We start from the raw sequence: 26,229 nt of genomic DNA on the forward strand, positions 1-26,229 counted from the left end.
GACTGTTTCATCTGTCCTTTTAGAGTCCTGAACTGGGTCACTAACATAAAAAGTACTCAATATTACTCTGTGTGTTCCTAACCTTTAAAGATGATACCACTAATGATGGTATTAGGAGGTGGGGTCTTTGGAAGTTGCTTAGGTCATAAGGGTAGAGCCTTCATGAATAGGATTTGTGTTTTTATAAGACTCCAGAGAGATCTCTAGCGACTTTTACCACATGAGGACATAGTGAAAAGGCACCATGCACTAGAGGGCCTTCAGCAGAATACAACCATGCTGGTGACTTGATCTTGGACTTCCCAGCCTCCAGAACTGTGAACAATAAATTTCCATTGTGCATAAACCACCCACCATGTGGTATTCTGGTATACCAGCCCAAATGGACTAAGACACCCACGCAGTATCCTTATCACTCATTTCTTACAAATGGTTTGAAAATTCCAATGGCCACCCTATCAATAAGGGAGACAAAAGTGCCACGAACACAGGCCAGATTCTCGTTCTCTCTCTTCAGGTGATCTTGCTCCCTCACCTTTTCTATTTCAGAGGATTGTTTTGTCCCCCATCCCCAGCCCCCCTTCACTTTAAAGAGCCTAAGACAGTATTGGAGTGTTTTAGGGCAGATTTTTAGATAAAGTTCCTTATTCCTACCACCAACCCCAAGAGTGATACACAGAGTAATACAGTAGTATTGCTATCCAGTGACAACTTTTCCTTTCTTATTTGGGGAACAGAGAGTCTATTCTCTAATAGTTAATACAAATAATAAAGTAAATAAAACAGACATGTGGACATTCTCAAATTTTATACATATGAACTATAGCATAGGCTTCCGGAACTGTGGTGATCCTGACATTTTTAATCAACTCGGGTCACCTTTTCAGGAAAAGTTTCATTTAACTTTTTCCAAATCACTCATGGAAATATACATGCTAGGTGATAACATTAAGAGAAAAAAAAAGAAGAAAAAGAAGAATTCCTTGAAGAAATGGCACCAAAAGAACACACGGTATAGTGCAGAGGTCCAAGTGGTTACCATGAGCTTGAGACACTCTCCCTCCCTTAGATGTAGAAGAAATGACACATACCATTGTGGGCATGGGAAGGTGCATTTGGGTAGGACCCGCCCCTTTCAAGGCTTCCTGTGTGACTTACATTTTGATCACTGGTTCTAATTTCTTCATTTCTCATTTCTTGACTTCCAGAAATGAAGACGATTCTCAGGGAGGAGCTCTGAAACACAACGGACCACGGCCTGTCAACAGAGCAAATTCACCGAAGGGATGACAGGACCCAGGGAGAACAATGCTTTATTTGAGCTGGATATTTCTTTGGCTTGTCACAAGAGAGAGAATTAAAGGAATGACGATTTCAGGTAGGGTTTTCACTTTTCATGTTAACATTGTGAGTCTTGTGGTCAGAGTTTGAAGTGACAGATAATCTGATATATCAGCCGCTTGACTTATTAATACAGAGCATTTCCTTCCTACTGTTGAGATGGGTGCAGGAAGAGAGAAATTACTGGGGTGAACAGCTTTCTGCTGATACCAAACATCAATGAGGAGCCCAGTTATGGTAGCTGGGTGTTCAGTGGGAGCAGCTGAAGAAGAATGAGGCTCAAGTCCATTGGGAGGGAGTTAAAACATGACCTTCTAAATGGAAGCAGTGAAGAAGACAGACAAGGGAGCTTAATTCCTCATTAAATCATGTGCTCTTTGTAAACGTAAGTTAGAGTTTGATCTTTTTCTCCTCCAGTTTTGTTGAGATGTAAGTGACAGACAGCACGGCACAAATTTAAGATGCACAGCAAAACGATTTGACTTACAAGTAGAGTGAAATGATTACCACAGTAAGCTTAGTTAATATCCATTATCTCATATAGCTACCCCAAAAAAAGGACAAAAAAAAGAAGCTTCCTCATTTTTTAGTTGTGATGAGAACTCTTAGAACCCACTTTCTTAACAACATTCAGATCTATCATACAGTAAGTAGGGTTAACTATAGTCATTGTGTTCTCCAGTACATTCCCAGTACTTCTGTATCTTATAATTGGAAGTTTGTGCCTTTTGACCACCTTATCCAATTTCCCCACTCCCCACCCAGCCTCAGGTAACCACAAACCTGATCTCTTTTTTTTTCTATTATTTGTTTTATTTTTTCATGGTTGGACACTGAAAATAATATTAGATAATTTTATTTGTTCAGTTTCTTTTCTTTCTTTTTTTAAAAAAGATTTTATTTATTTATTTTTATTTGAGAGAGAGAGAATGAGAGAGAGAGAGAGCATGGGGGGGAGGGTCAGAGGGAGAAGCAGACTCCTCACTGAGCAGGGAGCCTGATGTGGGACTCGATCTCAGGACTCCAGGATCATGACCTGAGCCGAAGGCAGTCGCTTAACCAACTGAGCCACCCAGGCTCCCCTTTTCTTTCTTTCTTTTTTTTTTAATGTTACTAAATTTCACTTTCTTTTTCTTTCTTTCTCTATTTATTTTTATTATGTTTATAAGTTTGTTTTTTGTTTTTTTGTTTGTTTTTTTTTGAGACTCCACATATAAGTGACATCATATGGTATTTGTCTCTCTGTCTGACATTTCACTTAGCATAATGCCCTCAAGGTCCATCCATGTTGTTGCAAATGGCAGGATTTCCTCCTTTTTTATGGCTGAATAATATTCGTGTGTGTGTGTCCAACTTCTTTATTCATTCATCTGTTGATGAACACTTAGGTTATTTCCATATCTTGACTATTGTGAATAATGCTGGTGTGAACATAGAGGTGCAGAATATCTCTTCGACATAGTGTTTTCATTTCCTTTAGATATATTCCCAGAAATGAAATTTCTGCATCATATGGTAGTTCTATTTTTCATTTATTTGAGGAGCCTCCATACTGTTTTCCATAACGGATATACCAATTTATAATCCCAACAGTGCCCAAGGGTTCCCTTTCCCCACCCCCTTGCCAGCATTTCTTATCTCTTGTTTTTTGTTGATAAGCCATCCTACCAGGTGTGAGGTGATATTTCACTATGGTTTTGATTTGCAGTCCCCTAATGATTAGTGATGTTGATCATCTTTTCACGTACCTGTGGTTCAATTATATATGTTCTTTGGAAAATGCTTATTCAGATTCATTGCCCGTTTTTAATTGGCTTATTCGGGGGATTTTGTTTGTTTGTTTGTTCTTGTTTATTTGTTGATTTTGCTTTTGAGTTGTATGTGTTCTTTATGTATTTTGGATGTTAATCAGATATATTTTATTAGATACATGGTTTGAAAATATTTTTTCCCATTCTGTAGATCATCTTTACATTTTGTTGATCATTTCTTTTGCTGTGCAGAAGCTTTTTAGTTTGATGTAGTTCTACTTGTTTATTTTTTTAAAGATTTTATTTATTTATTTGGGAGAGAGAGAGATCATGGGCGGGGGGAGGGGTGGAGGGACAAGAAGACTCCCTGCTGAACGGGGAACCCGACGTGGGGCTCGATCTCAGGACCCTGAGATCATGACCTGAGCCGAAGGCAGACACTTAAATGACTGAGCCACCCAGGCACCCAACACTTTTTTATTTGGTTGCTTGTGCTTTAGATGTCATGTCCAAAAACTCATTGCCAAGGGAGAGTTTCATCTTCTAATGCATCTCTCTGTTGCTTTGTTCCTTGTGGTTTTCAGACTGCTTCACCAAGAAACTGCTTTGGGAATATTCTTCAACGAGTGAGCAGTTTGTCTTATTTTGTGGCTTACCGGCGTCGTGCCACAGAAGTCAACTCTCACCAACCCAAGGCTCTGAAAACTTGCCCTACAGTGGTCATAAGGACTTACCTGCTGTCCAGTGGTACTTACAACCTCAAAATGGAGATCCATTACGGGAAATAACTAACAACTCTGCTCACATCATCCAGAAGAGCACCCTACACTTCTTGACGACAGGAATACATAATGCTGGGTCATATATCTGTAGACCCAGGATTAGGTATGTCCCAAATGCATTCTTATATGAAAACATTCCCAAATCCTATATTACCTGGATATAACATCTATGTTCACAGGACCTTGTTAACTCTCCTAGGAGCCCTCGGGAGGAGGCCTGTTGTGTCAAGACCATCTTAGAAGTTAAGCCTAAGACAAATCTATCCTGTATACCAAATAACTCTGTATCACATGAGCAATACCTTCTTCTTGGTAGCACTGACTATATTCATTGCCCTAGCTTCAACTGCCAAAGTGATGCACAAAGTCCAAATGTGACCTGGTACCAGGTAAGAATGACTTCTCCAAAACTGATGTGAAGTATGGTTTTTATGGTAACATCCCTATAGGGGCTTTATAGAAACATGGGTTTGAGAACCTGAGGCCTAGAGCTTCGTAAATACTGACCTTGTGCCTATAAAGAAGACCTGACCTTCTAAAGTGGTCTTTCTCCGAGGGAGCCACAGAGTGTGATATTGCAAGTAGGAGAACCGTCTTTTTGATCAGGGCTAGCAAAATTTCTAAAAGTTAAGTGCATTACGTATGAAGTAAGACATAAACTTACGAACATCCGCTAATGCAGAAGACCAGCTGAATTCATTTCTATTGTCTTTGGAAAGCAATGGGCACTATTAGGGGGAAGGGAGACACCAACATATGAGGCCTGGAGGGTTTCTGAGCAAAATAAGAGACTGGAATGCTTTCCAAAGAGAGCACATCTGGGAGGACATTTATGGCAAACATAGGTGGCCCAGGTGACAGGTATCCTGCACAGATGAGAGGAGGGCGGGGGGCGGGAAGTCAGTAAAGAGGAAAGGGGGTGGGGACAAGGAAGAGGCAAATTTCCTAATGATTTTGAGTTATGAACCACATGTGAGTAAGCTTCATAACAAAAACACTTCACATTGCCATGGCATCTTACAGCTTTTCAAAGTGCTAACAGATATATAAATGCCACATAAGCATCTCCTTCCACATAGCCCCACGGTAGCTGACCTCTGGGCGGTGGAAACAGAATAGAACTTAAATTGCCTCCTACACTTGTAATACTTGTTGGAAGTCCAATACTTTGCCGTAGAAAGTCATGTAAAACGTTAAATTCGACTTCAAACCATGTTTGTTGATATAAAAATATCATTTTAAATTGCCACTGATCAGTCACGCAAGTGGCCCATATTTAGCTGGTGGCTCTGCACAGTCCAAGACTCAGCAATCAGAGAGCCGTGGTGGTACAAGCACTGTGGTATGAGAAGCCATTTCCTCACTTGATTCCCTTGACACTTGGTGACAATGGGTAGACAGGAGTTACCGTGTCCGCTATAGAAATAAGTATACAGAGAGAACAAGTGACGAGATGTGCTGTAGGTCTCACATTTGTATTTTAAAGTGACACTGAAAAAATGCTGGCCTCAATAAAATCCTAACTTAAGAAACACATTAATTTCATAACCTCTAAAATGAGGTTAGCCAGAAAAGCCCATGATTCTGTTCATTATTTTCAGTTCCGTTTTTTTTTATTAAAGATTTTACTTATTTATTTGACAGAGAGAGAGAGAGAGAGGGTACAAACAGGGACAAGGGCAGAGGGAGTGGGAGAGGCAGACTCCCTGCTGAGCAGGGAGCCCCACACGGGACTCGATCCCCGGACCCTGGGATCATGACCTGAGCCAAAGGCAGACGCTTAATGACTGAGCCACCCAGGCGCCCTTATTTTCAGTTCTCTTAAGAACAAAACTTCCCTTGGTTCAAAAGTATTTGTGGTCTGGGATGACAGATATCCTGCTATGTCAACGTAGGCTGTTCTTAGGCCAGTAAGGCAGGCTTGCCCCCAGCCATTTCAGATCAAAATGCATTTAAATTTTCAATGATTATATCCCTGAAATGAAGGCTATTTTCACGCTCAGGTAAACAGAAGGCACACAATAGTTGTCAGCTTTCTGCATATATATTGCTCTTGTAAACTAAACCCTAACAGTGTATGACATTCACAGAAGGAGGCTCTGGGGTCTTGACTGCAAAGGTCAGGCTATTTTTAGTGGTGAATAAGCATTGTCCTAAAAGTGGGCAAACAATGGCTCTTGTTAAAATTGTACTTTTGGGGCACGTGGGTGGCTCAGTCGTTAAGCGTCTGCCTTCGGCTCAGGTCATGATCCCAGGGTCCTGGGATCAAGCCCCGCATCGGGCTCCCTGCTCCGTGGGAAGCCTGCTTCTCCCTCTCCCACTCTCCCTGCTTGTGTTCCCTCTCTCGCTGTCTCTCTCTCTGTCAAATAAATAAATAAAATCTTTAAAAATAAATAAATAAATAAATAAAATAAAATTGTACTTTCTAGAGGCGCCTGGGTGGCTCAGTCAGTTAAGCATCTGCCTTCAGCTCAGGTCATGATCCCAGGGTCCTGGGATCGAGCCCCGCATCGGGCTCCCTGCTCAGCGGGGAGTCTGCCTCTCCCTCTCCCTTTACCCCTCCCTCATCTCATACTCTCTCGCTCACTCTCTCTCTCAAGTAAATAAATATTAAAAAATAAAATAAAATTGTACTTTCTGATGCAGACTTGGATAGGTTATCATTCAAGTTATGTTTCCCAATTGCATGTATGTGTGCACGTGCATACACACACCTGCACACACACATATATGCACACATACATGCGTGCAGTAACCTGAGAGTCACAGACCTCACGGAAGGAGTGTATCACTAGAAGTCGTGACATTAGGCAGCAAATAATACACAGTGCTCTCCGGTACTCGAGTGGTGGGTGGGTCACGCCTAAGCCATCTCAGAATAGACGGCAGAGGCTAACACTGGCTGAGCAGATGAAAGCATGGTGTTATTGAATTCAGATGAAACTCCCGACCAGGGACTCCTCTGCCAGATGTATAGAATATCCCACTGAAATAAATCCAGGGGCTCGAGGCTCTGGGGGCTTTTGGAAGATTTTTAATGACACGTCAAAAAATTTAGGCTTGGAGATTCTTATTTATTTATTTATTTATTTATTTAATTTTATTATGTTATGTTAATTACATCATTAGTTTTTGATGTAGTGTTCCATGATTCATTGTTTGCGTATAACACCCAGTGCTCCATGCAGAGGCTTGGAGATTTTTAATTGAAATATTAAATGGCCAAGAAGTCAGAATTAAAGTGAATTATCTGTTCTTTACTCAAAGAACATTTTCTCCATATTTTGCCAATTTCTAAAAATATAATAAAGAAATAGCCTACACAGACTTTTAAATAAATGAGAATTACAGGGACACCTGGGTGGCTCAGGCGGTTGGGTGTCTGCATTTGGCTCAGGTCATGATCCCAGGGTCCTGGGATCGAGTCCCGCATCGGGCTCCTTGCTGGGAGGGGATCCTGCTTCTCCCTCTGCCTGCTGTTCCCCCTGCTTGTGCTTTCTCTGTCTCTGTCTCTCTTGCGTGCTGGCAAATAATTAAATGAAATCTTTAAAAAATAAATAAATAAATAAATGAGAATTACATTTAGTGAGAGGGCGTTTTACGTTCTCTCGCTAAGCAAAACTTTGACATGGGCAAAATTATAACAGGGCAGCGGGAGAGGTCCTTCCACAATGGCATTGAGACACAGGTATCAGCGACACTGCTGTGACCTCTTGTCAGTTAGATTTGTGCCCCAAGCAACCTTTCCACTGGTGGCTTAAGACAGTCTCACGCATATGCCACACTCACTGACCATGATGCTGACGTGGCTGGTGCCTCTCCTCTGAGCCCTGCGTTCCATGGAATGTACGCACTCAGACCTGCCGCTTCTCCTTCTCATTTCTTTGTGGCCTACTTTTCTCACAGTCACTAGTACTGCCTGGCATTCTGTGAGCCTAGTGACCCAGACACCTGGTGAGTTGGTGAGACTGGCTCAACCAAAGATCAATGTGGTTCCAAGTACAGAAGAAGTAAAGATCATTTCAATTTGATTTCTGAAAAACATTCTCAAGGTCGGTACATTGGCCCATTCGGTTGTTCTCACTGAGCAGTTTCAGAGTGCTCATAATCCTGCACAACTTCCTAACGTCTGTACAATGCTATAACCCACATGTTGCCTAACCAATAGTGAAAACAGAGAAACTATTTTCTTCCTTGTTCTGAGCAGTATATCAATGCGGTCTATGATTGCATCAGCTTTGGGGCAGCTCCATTATGTGGTTGATTCATTCTTAGTTGGTAGGTAGAGGTTTTTTTGTTTGTTTGGTTTTGTTTGTTTGTTTGTTTTCACAAGAACAGTGATCAAGCCAATTCAGTTTTTGCTAACAGAGTAGAATTTGTAACCCACATTCATGGTTTTACATTTATTCTAATTAAATTCTGATTTTTGTTGGTTTTAGCTCATCATTCTACACATCAAGAGGTTGGAATTGATTTTGAAATCCACCATATTAAGCCATCCACTCCCAGACTTGTGTGACTTGAGGATGAGATGCAGGCATGATAGGTCTTAGCAAAAATATTGAACAGCCTGGCATTGAACTGCCAGTTCTTTCAGCTATTGACTCTAGCATGATCCCATGATCCCTTAATCCACAACTTGGGGAGTATTACTGCTCAGTTAACTTAAAAAGGGCACCCAAATGGTGACTCATTCAGCCCAGCTATATCTATTTTACTTAACAAAGACCTCATCAACATGTTTTCCCAATGACTCACTACAGTGAAGACAGAACATCTACTGTATTCCTGTATTCCTCTGAGCCTCTTGTCTATTCATTTTATCATACATTTTCTTTTTTAAGGGCTCATAAGTCATCTGTCCAATAATCCATTCAAGACTTTGGCTAGAGATGAACATCTAGCTCATCGGTCTATATTTTTCATAATGTACCCTTTTCCACTTAGAAGATAAATACGAGGGGCGCCTGGGTGGCTCAGGCGTTAAGCGTCTGCCTTCAGCTCAGGTCATGATCCCAGGGTCCTGGGATCAAGCCCCGCATCGGGCTTCCTGCTCGGCGGGAAGCCTGCTTCTCCCTCTCCCACTGCCCATTTGTGTTCTCTCTCTCACTGTGTCTCTGTCAAATAAATAAATAAAATCTTTAAAAAAAAAAAAAGAAGATAAATACGAGTGCAAAATTTATGTGTAAGTAGAATGTGGTCGGTTGATGATTAGGGCAAGAGACAGAAGCTGCAGGAGAAGGCAGATGGACAACAGAAAACAGAAGCATAAGGGGCACTTTCTGTGAATGGTGAGTGGCTCAACATGGTGGGAGTGGAGAGTTCCTGAGAGGTTTTAGGGTTAGGGCTGAAAACAAAGGCTGTAAGTTGGTTATGTGGTATGGTTATTGGGGGTCCCTATTGGTATGATTGAACTTTACAAGTGTGAATCCTGATCCAGGGAACTAGCTGTGGGGACAGAAGGGAGTTGGTGGATGCTAGTGATATCTTCAAGGAATAAAATACAAGATGAAATACTTTGGGGGACATAAAAGAGATGACTCCTGTTTTGGGTCTTTCCGGCTCAAATATGTTCACAACATTTAGCAAGTTGAGAAAGTAAAAGTGAATTCGATGAGGGATGAAAAGAGCTCACATACACAGATCTGGACATAATGTGTCATTAAAACAGACATGGAAATGTCAAGTCCATCAGGGAGGGCAGGGCTTGAGATGTCCATGCTAGGAGTCCTCCCAGACTAGGTAACAAAAGCCCTGGGAGGAGCTCCACTGTGTCTTGGCTGGTAGTAGAGCTTGATGACAATAGAGGGTAGTATTTCAATAACTGCTCCTCCTAGAATATATTTTCTTTGTTCTTCTTGCTGCACACATTCCTTTAAAAGTCCCATTTTAGTGTCTTCCTCTTTTCTGCATATCTCTGTTCTGTCTAGGACTTACTGATATTATTCATACAGGTTCACATTGAGATGTTCCTCCTTCCATATTTTGTTCAAGACTGTTTCACAGCTGAGCAAAACAGCCCCGTTAGCACCTCTCTTTCCTACTGCAATCATTTGCAATCATCTTACCAGAATGGGTTTCCCATCATTCTTTACACAAATGTCCTCTCCCTTACCTCTTTTCTTTGATGTTTCCTTTTAGTTCCATCTCATTAAGTCTTAAGAATACATATGAAGTCATACCTTTTTAATTTTTATTTAAGATTTCATTTATTTGAGAGAGAGAGAGAGAGAGCACACGAGCAGGGGCAGGGGGAGGGGCTGAGGGAGGGGCTGAGGGAGAGGGAGAAGCAGACTCCCTGCTGAGCAGGGGGCCTGACTCGAGACTCGATCCCAGAACCCTGAGATCATGACCTGAGCCGAAGGCAGATGCTTAACCACCTGAGCCACCCAGGTGCCCCCATGCTTATGTTTTTATGAAAAAAAATCAAGTCCACTTTGTTTTGACCCATCCTCACTGTGGCTCAACTGAGGTCTCAGTCACGACTCTCCGTCCTCTCCCCATTACTTTCTTGGGTGATTCACGACACACTTCTGCTTCAATTTCTGCTCTTTGTATGTGATTATTATATTCTCTAGAGTTTTATCTCTGAATTTTACCCCATGCTCTGACTCTTCTTTTGAAGGGTCCTTGACCCTTGAGATCAGCTGATTGATATTTAACATTGTCTGCCCCACTTATTTGCCTTCTTCTACTTCCTGCCTGTGGCTGCCCCTCTCTGACCTGCTCTGACCCTCCCCTTAGGCTCCTTGCCAACCTACTGGAAGTCCCTTCTTGGGCCACAGGAACCACACCAGAGACTTGGAGTAGGGAAATCCCTGCTCCTATGAGTTAGCACGGGAAGTAGAAGGGAAATTCCTCAATGAGAACATGAAGCTCAAGAGTCAGAAAAATTCACGTTGACCCTCGGTCCTCTCAGTTGCTAGCTCTGTGATACAGGGCAACACATGAACTCCAAAACCTCAGTCTTCTTGTAGAGTCTGTGCAATCCAATTCAGAGAATCCTTTGAGTGAATCATATGGGATAATACATGAGAAAGAATTTTATAATCTGTATAGGTAAAAAATACTTATTATTTTGTTATTTTTGTTACTTATCTCTTTGTTTTTGACTGCTGTGGTGAGAGATGCACTGAGGGCTATTTGTTGGAGATTAGAAGGCCATGTGCTACATGGAAGTTAGGGGCTACAGAATTATTGGTACAGTGAAACTCAACCATTCAACAGATATTTATCGAGCCCTTACTATGTCCTAGCCCCTAGTGATACAAAGGTGATTACATGAGTCTTAGGCTTCAAAACTTTTCAATTATGCATACTTTATTCACTGATCATTTACAAAGAGCCTACTCTTGCTGGCTTGCTTGCCATATACTAGAGACACAAAGACCAAGTCCATCTACGCACATCAGCCTCTTCACCGTGGCCTTATTTCCTATATCCATGCTCCATTTCAGATGTTTCCAGGATGGAACTTACCTTCAATGGAGTGATTCCTACATATTACTCAAGACTCTGATTAGCCTGGAGGGAGCATCCCTGCTTCCTGTGAACCGAGCCAAGGCTGCCCAAGTGCATCAGACTGGCTTACTGCTCGGGGCCTGCCTTCTTAGACTGAGCACTCTCTCAGTCTCAGAAGGGAGTCATGACTCCATATCCTCTGATGGGAGGGATCTGTGTTTATTCCTGCCAGTGTGTCTAGGAGCAGCTATGTGTCTTGGCACAATGGCTGTCTCAACAACGACATAGAAAGAGGTAACTGTATACATAAATTACGATCAGAGGGCTCTGGGCAATCATGGAGGTCTGGGAGCATGCAGGGACTGGTTTTGCTGGGAGAGTGCCTGGTCACTCCCTCTGTGAGAGTTACCTCTTGAGTTGGAGTTAAAGACTGAGCTGCAGCCTACCCAGTGGTGGGGAAAGTGGTGGGAGAGATGTACGGACACATGGATAGAGAAAGAACATGGTTATTTAGGGAATGGCAAGTGGGTGGAGAGGCAGTAGCAGGAAATGAGAGCAGGAAGGAATGGTAAGTTCGGCCAGGGGAGAACTTTAGACCTTAGCATCCATGATGGATATCCTAAATAAGGGAGAGAAGTGCTCATTATTGCATTTTAGTTTCCACTTGAGTTTGTGTCTTCCATGAGTTCATTGTTTCTCACTCATTAGTCATTCTTTGTCATATCTATGTACACCTGTTTAGTTATTTACTTAATATTTTTTAAAGATTTTATTTATTTATTTATTTGACAGAGAGAGAACACAAGCAGGGGGAGTGGGAGAGGGAGAAGCAGGCTTCCTGCTGAGCAGGGAGCCCAATGCGGGGCTCGATCCCAGGACCATGGGATCATGACCTGAGCCAAAGGCAGACGCTTAACCGACTGAGCCACCCAGGCACCCTTTACTTAATATTTTTAATTTAAATTTCACCTTTTTTGAGTTGAATTTATTTAGAGACAAAACTTTATATTAGCCCCATACACACAAAAAACCTATGCCAATTTCCATAAATATAAATATACATGGTTTTAAAAAAATTCATTGAGATATCAGCTCCTTAAAGCACTATGAGTTTTCTAGAATAGTCTCAGAGGCCTGAGTCATGCTTTGGGAAATACTAGGCTAAACAACTCTTTGTGGATCAGTCAGATTTGGTGCCTCGATCTCAACAGATAATGTCATTGTATTTGAAAATGCCCCTCATGAACAAATCAGAATCTTACAAATACAATTTCTGGACAGAAGCTCTTCATAGCTTGTGTGATGCTCTCATTTGTGAAGTTTTTCTGTTGTTATGACTAGTAGTAATAACAATTTTCTGGTTAAAGAAGCTTATTTATTTTTCTTGTCCCTTGGATTAGAATGGAAAGCTACTCCTTAAAGAAAAGAGCAACTCAATCCTAGTGGATGAAGTTTTCGAAGAACAGGATGGCACGTACGTATGTGATTACACTGAGTCGGATAACACAAGTGAGTGGACAGTCAGAGCTGTTGTTCAAGTGACAACCATTGGTAAGTGAGATTTTTGTTTCCAGATCTGGGATTTGAAGCCCCATTACCCAATTAAAGTTACCTTTCTTTGGCTTAGTCATGGCTTCCTTTTTGAAAAAAAAAAAAAAAAAAAAAAAAGATAGTCATGTGAAGCCTTAAAAGCATGAAAACGTTAATTTCCCATTAACCTAGATTCCATCCCTGGGAAAGGCTTAGTTCCGGATCACATTCAAATTGTCGCAAGTTGGGTTTTCCCTGCATTGATCAATCCCTGGTTTGTTTTTGTAATAAGTTAAAAAATTATATGAAATATTTCACACACAGCAATAAATGACACCATGAACCTATCACCAGCTTTAATACATGTTAATGTCTTTCCACATGCTTAAAATCTTGCTTTTTCTTTAAAGAAACAAAACATTGCAGGGACAGCTTGAGGCCTATGCTCTTATCTCTTCCTGCTCCTTCCCTTCCCAGCAGTAGTCCAATCTTGTAGCTTATCTTCTTCCATTTATGTCTTTATGCTTTTCTACAAACATGTGTAGACATTAATAAAATAGAACATTGTTTTATGTTATAAAATGTGTTTTGTGTTAAAAACCCGTAGTATTATTCTAAGGTATCGTTTTGCCAATTTACACCCCCCTCAGCAAAGAACAGATTCCCATTATTCCCAAATAATGTTTGGTGTTATCAGGCTTTTTGATTGGTGTCAAGTGAGATCTCTCTCCCTCTCTTTCTTTTTTTAAGTCCCAATTTACATTTCCATGAGTACAAATGAAGTTTAATATCTTGTTATATGTTTATTGGTCTGTTGGGTTTATTCTTCTATGATCTGTCTATTTTTGGCCCAATCTTTCCATTGGGTCGTTCTTACTAGATTTACAAGTGCCCACATGAATAAATTGTACGCTGCAATTAATTTAAGCATGGCTTTTGTCAAAACACAACAGGGTTGGTCATTCATGCTTTGTATTGAAGAGCTACAGAATGGTTGACTTAACTCTTAGTAAATACATTGATTATTTTTACCTCCTCTTCTTTTAGTGTAAATACAAATTACATTAAACACCCTAAGGCCAAGTTAACCACTTCTGCCTCCTTCCTGGATCTCAGCAATTTACATTTATATTAGATTGTTCCTTGGAGGAGAAGTTAGAATGCAAGTATCCCACTTGTACCCCTTGCCCCCTCCACGGTATGTCAGGCATGATAACTCAGCCCATCAAATTTTCAGGGGCAGAATCTGCTTTTCTCTTTCTCCCCAGGATGCCTTATAAAATCTGTTACCTCTCTTTTAATCAAGCATTCCTGTCTTCCTCACTCACTCATTCATTCTTTCATATATTCATTTTTACACAGATATTTGTTACATATCTAATACATGTCGGGCACTGGGATTAGTGTTAAGGCTATAAGAATGAGCTCCTGGAAACTTTCTGTGGCCACCCAGAACTTCCCACTTTGTGGGGTACACAGGCCATCATAATACATTTCGATGAGTGGCGAGAAAGGGGACATGTGGGAGGTCCACCAAACCCAAACCCAAACCTGGACACACCATGTCCAAGTGAGAACTGAGGGGTGAGCCCAAACCAGAGCAATGAAGGTGGTTAAGATGCCATTCCAGGCAGAGGGAGCAGCACAGTCAATGTCTGGGAGATGAGAGAGGGCATGCACAGTCCAGGAAGAAAAAGAAGGTCCATTGAGAGTGAATGTCTGGAAGCAGGACTGACATCACACTGTTTTAGCGCCTTCGAACTTTATTTAAAGAACAGTGGGGAGCTATTGAGGGTTCTAAGCAGGAGAGTGTCATGAATAGATTTGTATTTGAGATAGATCATTCCATCTGCTGTGTAGAAAATGGATTTGGGGGGAGCAAGAATGGAGAGAGCAATTGCTGATGGTAGCCTGAACTAGGAGCTGCAGTGGGGATGGACAGAAGTGGACAGACTCAGGAAATATGGAGGGAGTACATCCAAAAGGATCTGGGAATTGGCGGTGAGGAAGAGGGAAAAGGAGGGATCCAGGACGAGAGAGTTGGGTTTTAGGTGGATTTTCTGTTAGATACTGATGGAAGATAGCATCGCATGGCATAGATAAGAGCTGACATAGGGCACAAAAGGGGGAGCACAGCAGGTTTGATGCATATTCTTAAAAGATGCCCCTGGTTGCTCACTGCCTAGACTTAGCAAAGGTGATGAGAAACAGCTTTATTTGTGTATCAACAGAACATGATGATGGATTTAACGTGTGAAGAGGGAAATGAAGGATGTTTTTGTTTTCTGGCAAAAAAATGTTTTTGTTAACGTGGTCAATGGTGACACCATTTCATGAAACAAGAAAAGGCTGAAAAAGAAGAGGTCTAAGGAAGAAATGAAGGATTGGGTTTGAAAGGACTTTTAATGATCCAAATCACAATGACAAGGAGGAATTTGGATAAACCAGTCTGGAGATGTTAGGGCTGGAGATGAAATGTGAAGGTGGTCAACATGGTATCTAAAGCAAAGGGACTGCATGAGGTCACCTAGGGAGTGAATATAGAGAGAAGAGGGCCTGGGACTGAGGTCTGGAGCACTGCAATACTTGGAGAGGTTGGGAGGAAAAGGAGGATCCCCAGAGGGGGTAGAGCAGGGGTGTGGGAACAGAAGGAAACTGTCCCAGGGCAAGTGACTAAAGTATCTCCGGGCAGAGGGAGTGATGCTTGAGAACTCATCATTGGGTTTGGGAAGATGGCAGACATTATTTACATAAGTGTTTGAGAACTCATCATTGGGTTTGGGAAGACGGCAGTCATTATTTACATAAGCGAGTGGGTACCGGTGGAAGGGTGGGGAGAAGACCTGTAAAGGAAGTGAAATTGATGACGTGGGGGAGAGATCATTTCAAGGTTCAAGAGCTTTCGTAGGGAAGAAGCCTAGAGAGTGAACAGCACCACAGCAGAGAACAAGGAAGAAAACCGATATTCACAAGAAGCACAGAGAAAGCGGGGCCCCCAAACACATCGGGAAGTGAGCAGAGAGGCAGAAGGTGAACAAGAGAGTAGGGGAGCAGGGAACCAGAAGACGAGAGGGTTCCAAGAGATGGTGCCTGACAGTGTCCAAGGCTGTAGGGAAATAAAGCTGAAGAAAAACTCAGTTGTGCCCAGTGGATTTAGGTGCCAGGAGGTCACTGGGGTCTTTAGACAAAGCAGTGTCTGTGGAGTGATGGGGGCAGGACTCGAACTACAAGGAAAGTGAGAGAATGGAGATGAGCATATAGGACTGTTTCAAGAATGTGGCTGCGAAGGAAGGAGAATGAGTGCAGCAAGGAAGTGAGGTGCAGGGATTTTTCTCTCTTTTAAGATGTAGAGACTGAGCATGGATAAGTGCCAATAGGAAGAAGTGGGGTGGGGGGAGCGGAGAGGAGAGAGAGAGAGAAAGAGAAAGAGAGAGAGAAGGAAATATACAGGGGAGAGATGGAATCTTTGAGGGAAGGAGGTCCCTGAGAAGTAAGAGGACAATGTCCAGAGCAGAGGCGATGAATTTCCCTTTATCAGGAGATGGGACATAGTCAGGAGGAAGTTTGACCACGGAGCCCTATTTGACAGTTCGGGGCAGGAAGTTGAGGGATAAACGAGTAATGGAGGGCCGGACTCACCTTTATTTTGAAATAAACCACAAACTTAGTGATGGACGGGGTGGACTCCAGTCTGGCTGATGTGGGCATTTTCTCAGGTGTGTTCTTCTTCTGGATTACTCAGCCAGATGGGGCTAAAAAGCAATCTTGTAGGAGAAGACAGGAATGGGGGCTCAGGTCTGCAGTGGTTGAGCAGGGCTGGTGCAGAAGAAAATGCACCCAGGTGGATAAGGGTTTATCAGGGACTAATGTTTTGCTAGCACCTATGACCTGATATCATGGTCATTTTTGGAGGCTTGTTTTTCACATGGAAACCTAAGTTCCTAGCTTTATAGAATATGAATCAAAATTGAAGAGAAAGCTCCAAAGCATTGAGATCAAAGTGCCCCTTTGTACACACATCTTCAGCAAGCAGGCTTTCAGATTTCCCAATGCACATAATAATTTCTATTTTCATCTTTTAGTGAAAGACACTAATCACAAACCAGATATTCTGGATCCCATCAAGGACACACTGGAAGTAGAACTTGGTAAGGTGGGTTGTGTTATCACCCTTGAATGACATTATGCTTCTGGGAGTAAGTCTAAGTGTGATATAAGGAAAAGAACCTCGGGATTTTTTTTTTTAAGTATTTTATTTATTTGTCAGAGAGAGAGAGAGAGAGCACAAGCAGGGGGAGCAGCAGACAGAAGGAGAAGCAGGCTCCCCGCTGAGCAGGGAGCCCGATGCGGGACTCGATCCCAGGACCCTGGGATCATGACCTGAGCTAAAGGCAGACGCTTAACGACTGAGTCACCCAGGCATCCCAAAGCTTGGGATTTTAAGTCAAACAGAATTGAGTGTGAATCTTAGCTCAGCCACTGGCTACTTTTGTGATCTTAAGGTCATAAGTTACTTATTCTTTCTTAGCTTCAGTTACTTATTCTTTCTAAGCTTCAGGTTTTAAATCTGTAAACAGACGGAAGAAAACTGACCTCATCTGGATGCATCGAGAAATGTTGGATAACGTTTGTTAGGTGGCTGGTGCAGTGGACATGATCAATAGATTTTAGATTCTTCCGTAGTCATCACAGAAATAGCTGGTTATGTATATTAGGTCCATTGGTGAAGTCCGTAAATTTAACCAATTTACCAACATGAATAGCATGAATCTTTGCAAACATGGTGTTTGGTGTGGTCTTTAAGATAATTGTAGAGGAACTACATCCCCTGCTCAAGCAACTCATATTCCCAACTAGTGTCTTTTGGGTAGAGCTGCAGAGTGACTTTCCTCTTGGTCTCCTTGTATTTTATCAACTTCAATAACATCTACATTTTCCCGTACAGTAAAATAAGAACTGCTCTATTTAAAACCAAGTGCTGGTTGTTCCAATAAAATAAGTGCTCCTTTAAATGCTAAAATATTTAGAATTACAGAAATGTCAAAATAGATACTATGGTAGAAGACCGCTAGATGGCGGTATCAGTGTGTCCTGATTATGGAAATAGAATTTGGAAAACCAGCAGCATCACAAGAATGCAAGGAAGGAGGAAAGGAAAAAAAAAATTAATAATTCAAAAATAGCCAGGCTACATATGGTTTTAGTAAATTTTAAAGAAATTACAGGGCAGAGGGACATTATTAAGGTGCAAAGACGATTTTTTTAAAGGTGAAAATTTGAGTTTGAGGCAGAGTATATCTGGATACCCCTTATGGAAAAAATGGGTAGAAAGAGGACAGTGTGATAATTTGCATCCCCACAGTAGTGCATTGCTCAAGAAACTGCTGAATATCTAAGTAATTTCTTCTTTAAACTACATTAGAGTAACCTCACAATTTTAATTTAATATGCAAATATTGGTCAGCAGTAAAATGTTCTTTCTTGACACACCTTGTACTCAACAGCAGCGTTGGAAGAGCAGGCTGGTCACTGAGGGGACTCCTCATTTTCCTGGTGTCTATCCTCAAACCACATCAGAATTCTTAGTGCTATGACCATATAGTCGCAGGTTTGAGATATAAGTATTGCCCACTGGAGACAAACAGACCTGGTCTTACTTGTTTCCAGATGAGAGACAGCTAGATGTTCGGTTATTTTCTGGCACACCTGTTTTTTACCTGCAAACGTGATGGCAGTCATGAACGGTCTTGGTGGGGGGAGTCTTCCTCCTGCATAGGACAGAGTGTTCTCACGGACTTCCTATCTTCTGTGTCGCCTTCATTTTCAGGAAAGCCTTTAACTCTAAACTGCACAGCACGATTTGGCTACCAAAAGAACTTTATGCCTGTAATAAAATGGTACATTAAAGATTCTGACCAGGAGTGGGAATTCCCAACATCTGAAGAGATCGGGTAAGAAGGAAATTAGCAGACGATATTCTTTGCCACCCACACTAAATGCTTTCACCTTTGGAAACCTTAAAAATGTACACCCAGAGGCGAGCCAACAGGCCCAGTTCACAGTGTGGCCACTAGCGCCAACTAGCGGTGACAAGAAGAGCATGGAAATGCAAAGGGCAGGTTCATTTTATTTTATTTTTTTATTTTATTTTTTTAAAGATTTTATTTATTTATTTGACAGAGAGAGACACAGCGAGAGAGGGAACACAAGCAGGGGGAGTGGGAGAGGGAGAAGCAGGCTTTCCGCCGAGCAGGGAGCCCGATGTGGGGCTTGATCTCAGGACCCTGGGATCATGACCTGAGCGGAAGGCAGACGCTTAACGACTGAGCCACCCAGGCGCCCCAGGGCAGGTTCATTTTAAACAGTCCTTTCTGACAGGCCATAAAATATTTAAGTTGTTGTGAAGCTCAGTTTGTATCAACAGTTTGATGGGGCTGCTTTAAACATCAAGCTGACAAGCAGACAGGCATACCGACCCAGGCTGCCTGAATAGAAGTAGCACGTCCAACTAATGGGAAAGAATGCTTACCCTCCCAACCCCATTTTTCCCAGTGCCATCCATTTAGAGTAGTGGTGAGTTCAGGGTTCCAAATCTTCAGTCATGAACAATCTGGAATGCACCCAGAGGAAAACGCACATTAATGAGTCTAACCAAAAATATGTGAAGCGATGAATAGTTGAAGCAATCCAAATGGAAAAGGAGATGCCGAGGTGAGATATCTGTCTTGAAGTCCTTGGAAGCAATTACGTTTTATGGAAACTAGACTTAGTTTGTTCCCCTCTGGAGCACAGAACCCCGATTAGTGGACAGAATTTACTGGGAAGACATTTTAGCTCAAGAGAAAGGAAAACTCTAGCTATTCAGAGCTAACCAATGCCTCATGAAGCTGGACTCTGGTCCCTGGAAGGATTAAGGGTTTGGATCCAATTGGTCAGGGCTGTCACTAAAAAATAGAGTTCCTTGTTTTTCCAAAATCTATTCCAAAGTAATAGTCTATGTATTAAGCTCTTCCTTCTGATTCTTAAAACATTTCCATGAACAAATGTACTATCTTGAAAAGTACGCATTACTACAAAAAGAACAAATTTTGATAACAGTAATAGAATTTAGCAAGAACTTCTAAGACAAGGGAAGTCACACAAGCCCTTGGGTTCGAATCTCTGTTTTCCACCTGTTGGCAATGTGACCCTTGACCCCTGCAAGACATCCCACCACCTGTAATCTATAGACACTTATGTCCACTTTGCAAGGTCCCTGTAGGGAGCTGATTCTGTAGAGGTGACATGCTTGTCATGGTCCCCGGCCAGTAGGAAGCATTCAGTGAATATGAGTTGGTATTGTAGGCTCCAAGCAACACGGCCTAAAACACCATCCACCTAAATAATATTCCTTCATGTAAAGACAGACTGTAGATCGGCAACTTTAGAGAACCCAAATAGTGAATAAATACTGAGACTTACAACTTGCTGGATGGGGCAGAATGGCACAGGGCCAGGATTCAGGCTGTCACTTCCAAGCAGAGTGACCTTGGACTGCCACCTACCTTCTGTGCCTGGTCTGCGTTGCTGGCCAAGTCAGGATGATCATACTCCTACCTCTTAGGGACTCCTGTAAGGTGAGGCATGCAGGAGACTCCATAGTCCACAGTTAGTGTTCAAAAGAGTGAGCACAGATACATGGTAAGCCCTGGGTGGAAGTGAGTCACTAGTCAATATTGTTCTTAAATTATTGTTATTGTCTGTTTTCAAGGGGAATGCTTAGAGTAATGAAGGTCAGATGAGACTCACCGTAAATTAAATTCTGGTGTAAATACATAAAATGATGCCTAGCAGATTCAATAATCAAAAAATGGGCCCCCATCATAAGATGCTCAGTCTCAAGTTCTTCTGGACACTCCCCTAGCTCTTCTGAAAGCTTAACTGTTGGCTGCTAATATGAATTCCAAATACTGCAAAAGGTGGTCAGTGCATGCTACTGACTGAGTAAAGTATTCATTCTTCTTTCCTAGTGTTAAATCCACCAAAAAGGATAAAGTCATTGCCCGCGTTATCCACTTGAAAGAAGTTACTCAGAGGGATCTTCGCAGGAAGCTTATTTGCTTTGCCCAGAACTCCATCGGGAACACTACCCAGTCCATCCAACTGAAAGAAAAAAAAGGAGGTAAGCCTGGAATGTTGCCACACCATGCACACAACTGCTTTTATCTGAGAGGACAGGAATTTTCCTTAAGAATTGTAATGATGATGATAGCAATTAACATTTGTTAGATGCTGGGCACTATGCACTTTGCTTGTATTAAACCATTTAATACTTTGACCAAGGGCACATCACTATTAAGTTTCATATCAGTGATCCAGAACTGGTCCTCTTAACTAATACCCTGGGTATGGGTGCTGTGTTGGATAAGCCATTCATTCATTCATTCATTCACTCACTCATTTATTCATTCTACAAATACCTAAAGGGCATGTCCTGTGTAACAGGTATTGTGCTAGGACCTAGCTTCTTTTTAGGGTTTTCTTTTCCTGGCTTCTCAATCCAGAGAACATGACGGTCGGGTATTGCAAAATGGAGAGAAGAGTCATCTTGCTCATTGCTCAGGGTGGTATGTGTAATATCACAGATCACAGCCTTTTAAAGGTGGAGTGGAAATTCCTGGTAAAGAATAGTTTTGAAATTTCTTTAAGAAGACACTCAATGATGAGCTTGATATCATTCATTCAATTAATAATGGAATTATTACAAGATTACAAGATTACAAGAACAAGCAAGTTTTGAATGCTACTGAGGCTTACATGAGACAAAATTTGTGCTTGGCCATAGTGGATGCTCTGTAATGGGGCTCCTGGCAGGAGAGGTGTGCGGAAGGTCTCATGTGTTAGGTACCGTGGAGGGTACAAAACCAAGCCACGCACAGCTCCTGGCCTCAGGAAGTTTAGACTTTACTGGTGATGATAGTGCATGAAAATAATTTATAATATACAATGAGAGGGATGCAAATGGGTGGTGTGGAGGTTTATGGGGGAAAAATAACTAAAAGTGGCCATGATCAGTTTCCCTGACCACCCAATCAGGAATGGCCGGTTCCCGTGAATTGTCTCCAATTCATTGTCAGACAGTTCCCACAAGATGTAATTGTATGTATTTCCAGATTCAAGAGAATGCTTCCAAGAGAAGTGCTTTTGATAAAAATAATAGGGTCTGAAAAGGTGCTGGGGGGCCCACAGCGTTGGTTGGACTGTGGTCTCGTCCCAGGAAAGCTGTCTGTGCATTTGCTCATGGCTGCCATCTTTCCCCCAGCATTGTTCATATACATCCTACTTGGCACCGTCATGACCCTGGCAGGCGTGCTGATGGCAGCTGTTCTGCTCTACATGTACTGGATTGAAATAGTCCTGCTGTACCGAACCTACTGGAGCAAGGATGAGACGCTCGGGGGTAAGGTGACCCCCAACTTGCCTCTGAATTTTCCTCTCAGAACTGACTTCGAGGAAGAAACTCAAGAAATGGGTGTTCCCTGTTGGAGAAAGTCATGCCCCTCAGCCTTTGAGACCTTCTTCCAGGTCTGGTGGCTTCACACCTGGGAGAGCTGGGAGCAAGTGGATAAACAACTTTTTTTCAGTCCATTTACCAGGAATCTTGCTGACCGACGATGCTATTGTAGATAGAGCATGTTGGGCTCGAACATAATCTTGCTGTTCACCAACCTAACGCAATATGACAAATGACATAACGTCTCCTTAGTTTCCTCTCCTGTAAAATGGGATTGTAATCACAATCACAACGAATGCTCTGAGGACTCATTGAGTTAGGACATATTAATCATTTAGAACAGCATCTAGCACGTAGTAAACACTCAGTAGAAGCCAACTGTTATTATCTCTTGAGTACTGAGGGCATGCGAGTCGGGTGTATTAGCTGCTTCAACTGTCACAGCGATCCTGCAAGCCTGGCAGAGGGACATGAAGTCATGGGCCTGAAACTGAACTGCAAGATAGTGCTAGAATTGAGGATTTGGACCCAGGCGGTTTGGCTTAGAGCCCCCATAAGCTATTACCTCGGTTAGTCTCATCTGTAAGTCTTTGAAGATGGTGGCAATGTTTGAAAAGTGTTGAAATTCTATAAAATCCAAGTACTATTACAATGAATGAAGTTATCTGCCCACTTCCGCAGGAGATGGGATCATAGTGCTTATTGGTGTTTGCCTCTTTAGAATAGAAGAGCTGGTTTGAGTGTTTTTCTAGCCCCGGAGGTCCCTAAGATGAGAAAGTTTGCAGTTTTGCTTGGAAAGGGCAGGATCCCTTCTGCTGGATTCCGGAGCTAATTACTTCCCACGCCAGTGCTTGCCCCACGCTGGGAACACAGTGAGGAGCTGTCAGATCTATAGGAAAAGGACAAGTCAATCGTATCTTTCTTTAGACTAATAATTGAGAATTCATGCAAGCAGTCCTTAAGCCAAGAGTGTTTTTTTAGATTTATTTCTTTAAATTAGCTTCTTAGCTTTTACGAGTTGAGCAAGTTATTTAACCAATGTCATAATCATTCCCCTAGATGACTTATGCTTTTTTATTTTTTTACTGAAATGATATTTATCTTAAGATTCTAGAGCTTGTACAGAAGAGCCAATCAACCGTGAAACTTTTAAATCGCTCTTTTTACTTTGCACAGACAGTAACCTGATGAGGAGGCAGAACCTGGTTTTAAAGCACAGTGATTCGGTGCCCTTCTGTGGCCAATCTAATGTTTTATAGCAAAATGCCTGTTTTCTGTGAAGTTAATGCTGAATATCCAAAATTTTGGAGAGACATAGACGGGTGGAGTTGCAAAGGACCTAGGAGAGTTCTAATACTCCCACTGGCTAATTTTATTACCAAAGAAATTTAATGTTTCCAGATTATAGAAAAAGCCAAGCTCGCTGGAGTTTCACAGGGATATGGAAGGAATGGAGGTGACTAGGGTGTGTGTCACACATTTAAACCACATAGCCCTTCCCTGCTGGCCATGCCCCACGAGCCTCCTCCTTCCCACCGGGGCAGTGAGGAACTTTGCACATGAGCCTCCCGGGCCTCGATTCTTCGGCACCCCCCTTTCTTGTCTCCTGGACCTCCCCCGCTCCCTCTTCTTTATTCTACTGCTGGCATTTCCATCCACCAGGGCCTCTCCTTATGTCCATGTTCAGCAAGTGTAGTGCCAATTGCATTAGCCCCCTGGGCTATTGCTTGCTATTGTAACGCTGCTATTTGCCAGTCATTGTGCAAAGGACTGGAATATGACTCGGGTATGTCCGGATGCCAATGTCCATGAGTTAACTTTTGAGATTCTCTACCTCTCTTGGTTGGCTAGTTATGTAGCACATCCCAGTACTCAATGTGCATTTGTAATCATCCGCTCCACAGAGGCACATGAGACTTTACGAATAGCCTGAGATGAGCTTCATAAATATGATTTCCCATCTAGAAATCAGGGGAAAAAGATATTTCTCTTGTGAGCCTGCTGTGAGCCAGACCCCAAGCACTTTATATACATTGTATCACGCAACCCTGAAAACTGTCCACCAGGGAGTTCTTACTACAGCATTTTACACATGGCGATTCTAATATAGGTGCATGTGCCGTCAGCTTTATCCTCTGCAAGGTGCTGGGTCTTGGCAGTGCTTTGCTCTCTGGATGTTACCACGCTTTGATGGAACAGACTCTTCTTTGATGTGTAACTCAGGAGATAGCAACAGCGCAGCGCAAAGAAAACTCAGAGGAACCCCCGGGTACATGTGATTTAATCACAGAAGTCACAGCTGTTTGATCTGACCTCAGTGAAAAGGCAGGAGTGCGTCATAAATTAGAATTTGAATCCGGTTGGACAGTCGACACCACTTAGCAGTGTGATTCTGAAATGGACACAGCTGCTGCTTTTTATTGTTAAATCAATGCAGTAAGGAGCCCAACACTTAATTCTTGCCCATATGTCGTAGGATACAAGGCCCATGTATGTAAAACATATGTAAATGGTTGACTTTTTTTTTATCGTTTCTCTTCCTCAGATAAAAAGGTATTTGACGCTTTCGTATCCTATGCGAAACCGAGCTCTTTTGAGAGTGAGGCCGCTTTATCTCTGAGTGAGGAATACCTGGCTCTGAATCTATTCCCTGAAGTTTTGGAAAACAAATACGGATACAACTTGTGTTTGCTCGAAAGAGATGTGGCCCCCGGAGGAGGTAGGTCCTGCATGCCAAGAGAAGATCTAGAACAAAAAGGACGGTTGAATACAAGCACGCTCTGGGCTTTCCCGTCATTCCTTCTGTTGGGATATACCTCTTCTGGAAAGTTCCATGAGCTTAGAATTTAGAATATGTTGGACCACAGCACAGGAGAATATGTGCTGCAGAGACATGTTCTGTCATCCAAAAAAAAAAAAAAAATCCATCTTCAGAAAAAAATTATTAGGCCCTAGGCAGGCCTTCCTGAACAAAGATAGAATTCCTGGCTCCTCCGTAGGAAGTCATCTCTGTCATCCCAAACAGGGGGCCCCACCCCTCAGCACTGGATAAGGCCGGGCACAATGGCCACTCATCAAATGTGCAGATCTCATTCCGTCCCCCCACTTCCCCTGCCCCAGGCACCCCACCAGGGAGCCTGGGGCATTCCATGCCCCCCTGTTATCCCAGCCTGCCTTGTGCCCACAAGCTGGGCTCCTAGAGGAATTGAGAGTTTGAGGACACGGAACACAAAGAGAGGAATGTGAAGTCGGGAGTCACCGGACACCAGAGTCTATCTTCAACTGTCAGGAGCGTTGATACAGCAAAAGCAGCATAGCGAATGTGCTTCCCTTCCTCCTTCCCCAGGAGTGCCTTTGCAAGGAGCCCTCTGGGTAGATCTGGGGAGATTCGGAGATTCGGGGCTATTGAGACTCCAGGTTTAGCAATAACAGTTCCTTAAATTCTTTATTTCTAGTGTATGCTGAAGACATTGTGAACGTGATTAAGAAAAGTCGAAGAGGAATATTTATCCTGAGCCCCAACTATGTCAATGGACCTAGTATCTTTGAACTACAAGCCGCAGTGAATCTGGCCTTGGATGATCAAACACTGAAACTAATTTTAATTAAGTTCTGCTCCTTCCAAGAGCCAGAGTCTCTACCTCATCTTGTGAAAAGAGCTCTCCGGGTTTTGCCCACAGTCACTTGGAGAAACTTAAAATCAGTCCCTCCCAATTCCAGGTTCTGGACTCAGATGCGTTACCATATGCCAGTGAAAACCTCTAAAGAATTGCGGTGGAACCATCTCAGAAGTATCCCCGAATTGTTTCACTGGAAACGACTCAGTAAAACAGAAACCACTGGGAGGAGCTCCCAGCCTAGGGAACGGTGA

The 26,229-nt window shown here is 42.5% G+C and overlaps 1 protein-coding gene across 1 annotated transcript; it reads left to right on the forward strand.

Annotated features, from left to right (window-relative positions):
* Nucleotides 1–1,211: 1,211 nt before the first annotated feature.
* IL18RAP (interleukin 18 receptor accessory protein) lies at nucleotides 1,212–26,229 on the forward strand. The gene is made up of 10 exons (XM_032419981.1): nucleotides 1,212–1,378; nucleotides 3,677–3,977; nucleotides 4,074–4,263; nucleotides 12,736–12,886; nucleotides 16,948–17,013; nucleotides 18,693–18,816; nucleotides 20,875–21,026; nucleotides 22,167–22,304; nucleotides 24,904–25,077; nucleotides 25,814–26,229. Exons 1-10 carry the CDS (start codon nucleotides 1,309–1,311, stop codon nucleotides 26,227–26,229), a joined length of 1,782 nt encoding a protein of 593 aa, XP_032275872.1. The 5' UTR covers nucleotides 1,212–1,308.

The sequence above is a fragment of the Phoca vitulina genome, unplaced genomic scaffold, assembly GCF_004348235.1.
Source record: "Phoca vitulina isolate PV1807 unplaced genomic scaffold, GSC_HSeal_1.0 scaffold22, whole genome shotgun sequence".
Lineage (NCBI taxonomy): Eukaryota > Metazoa > Chordata > Mammalia > Carnivora > Phocidae > Phoca > Phoca vitulina.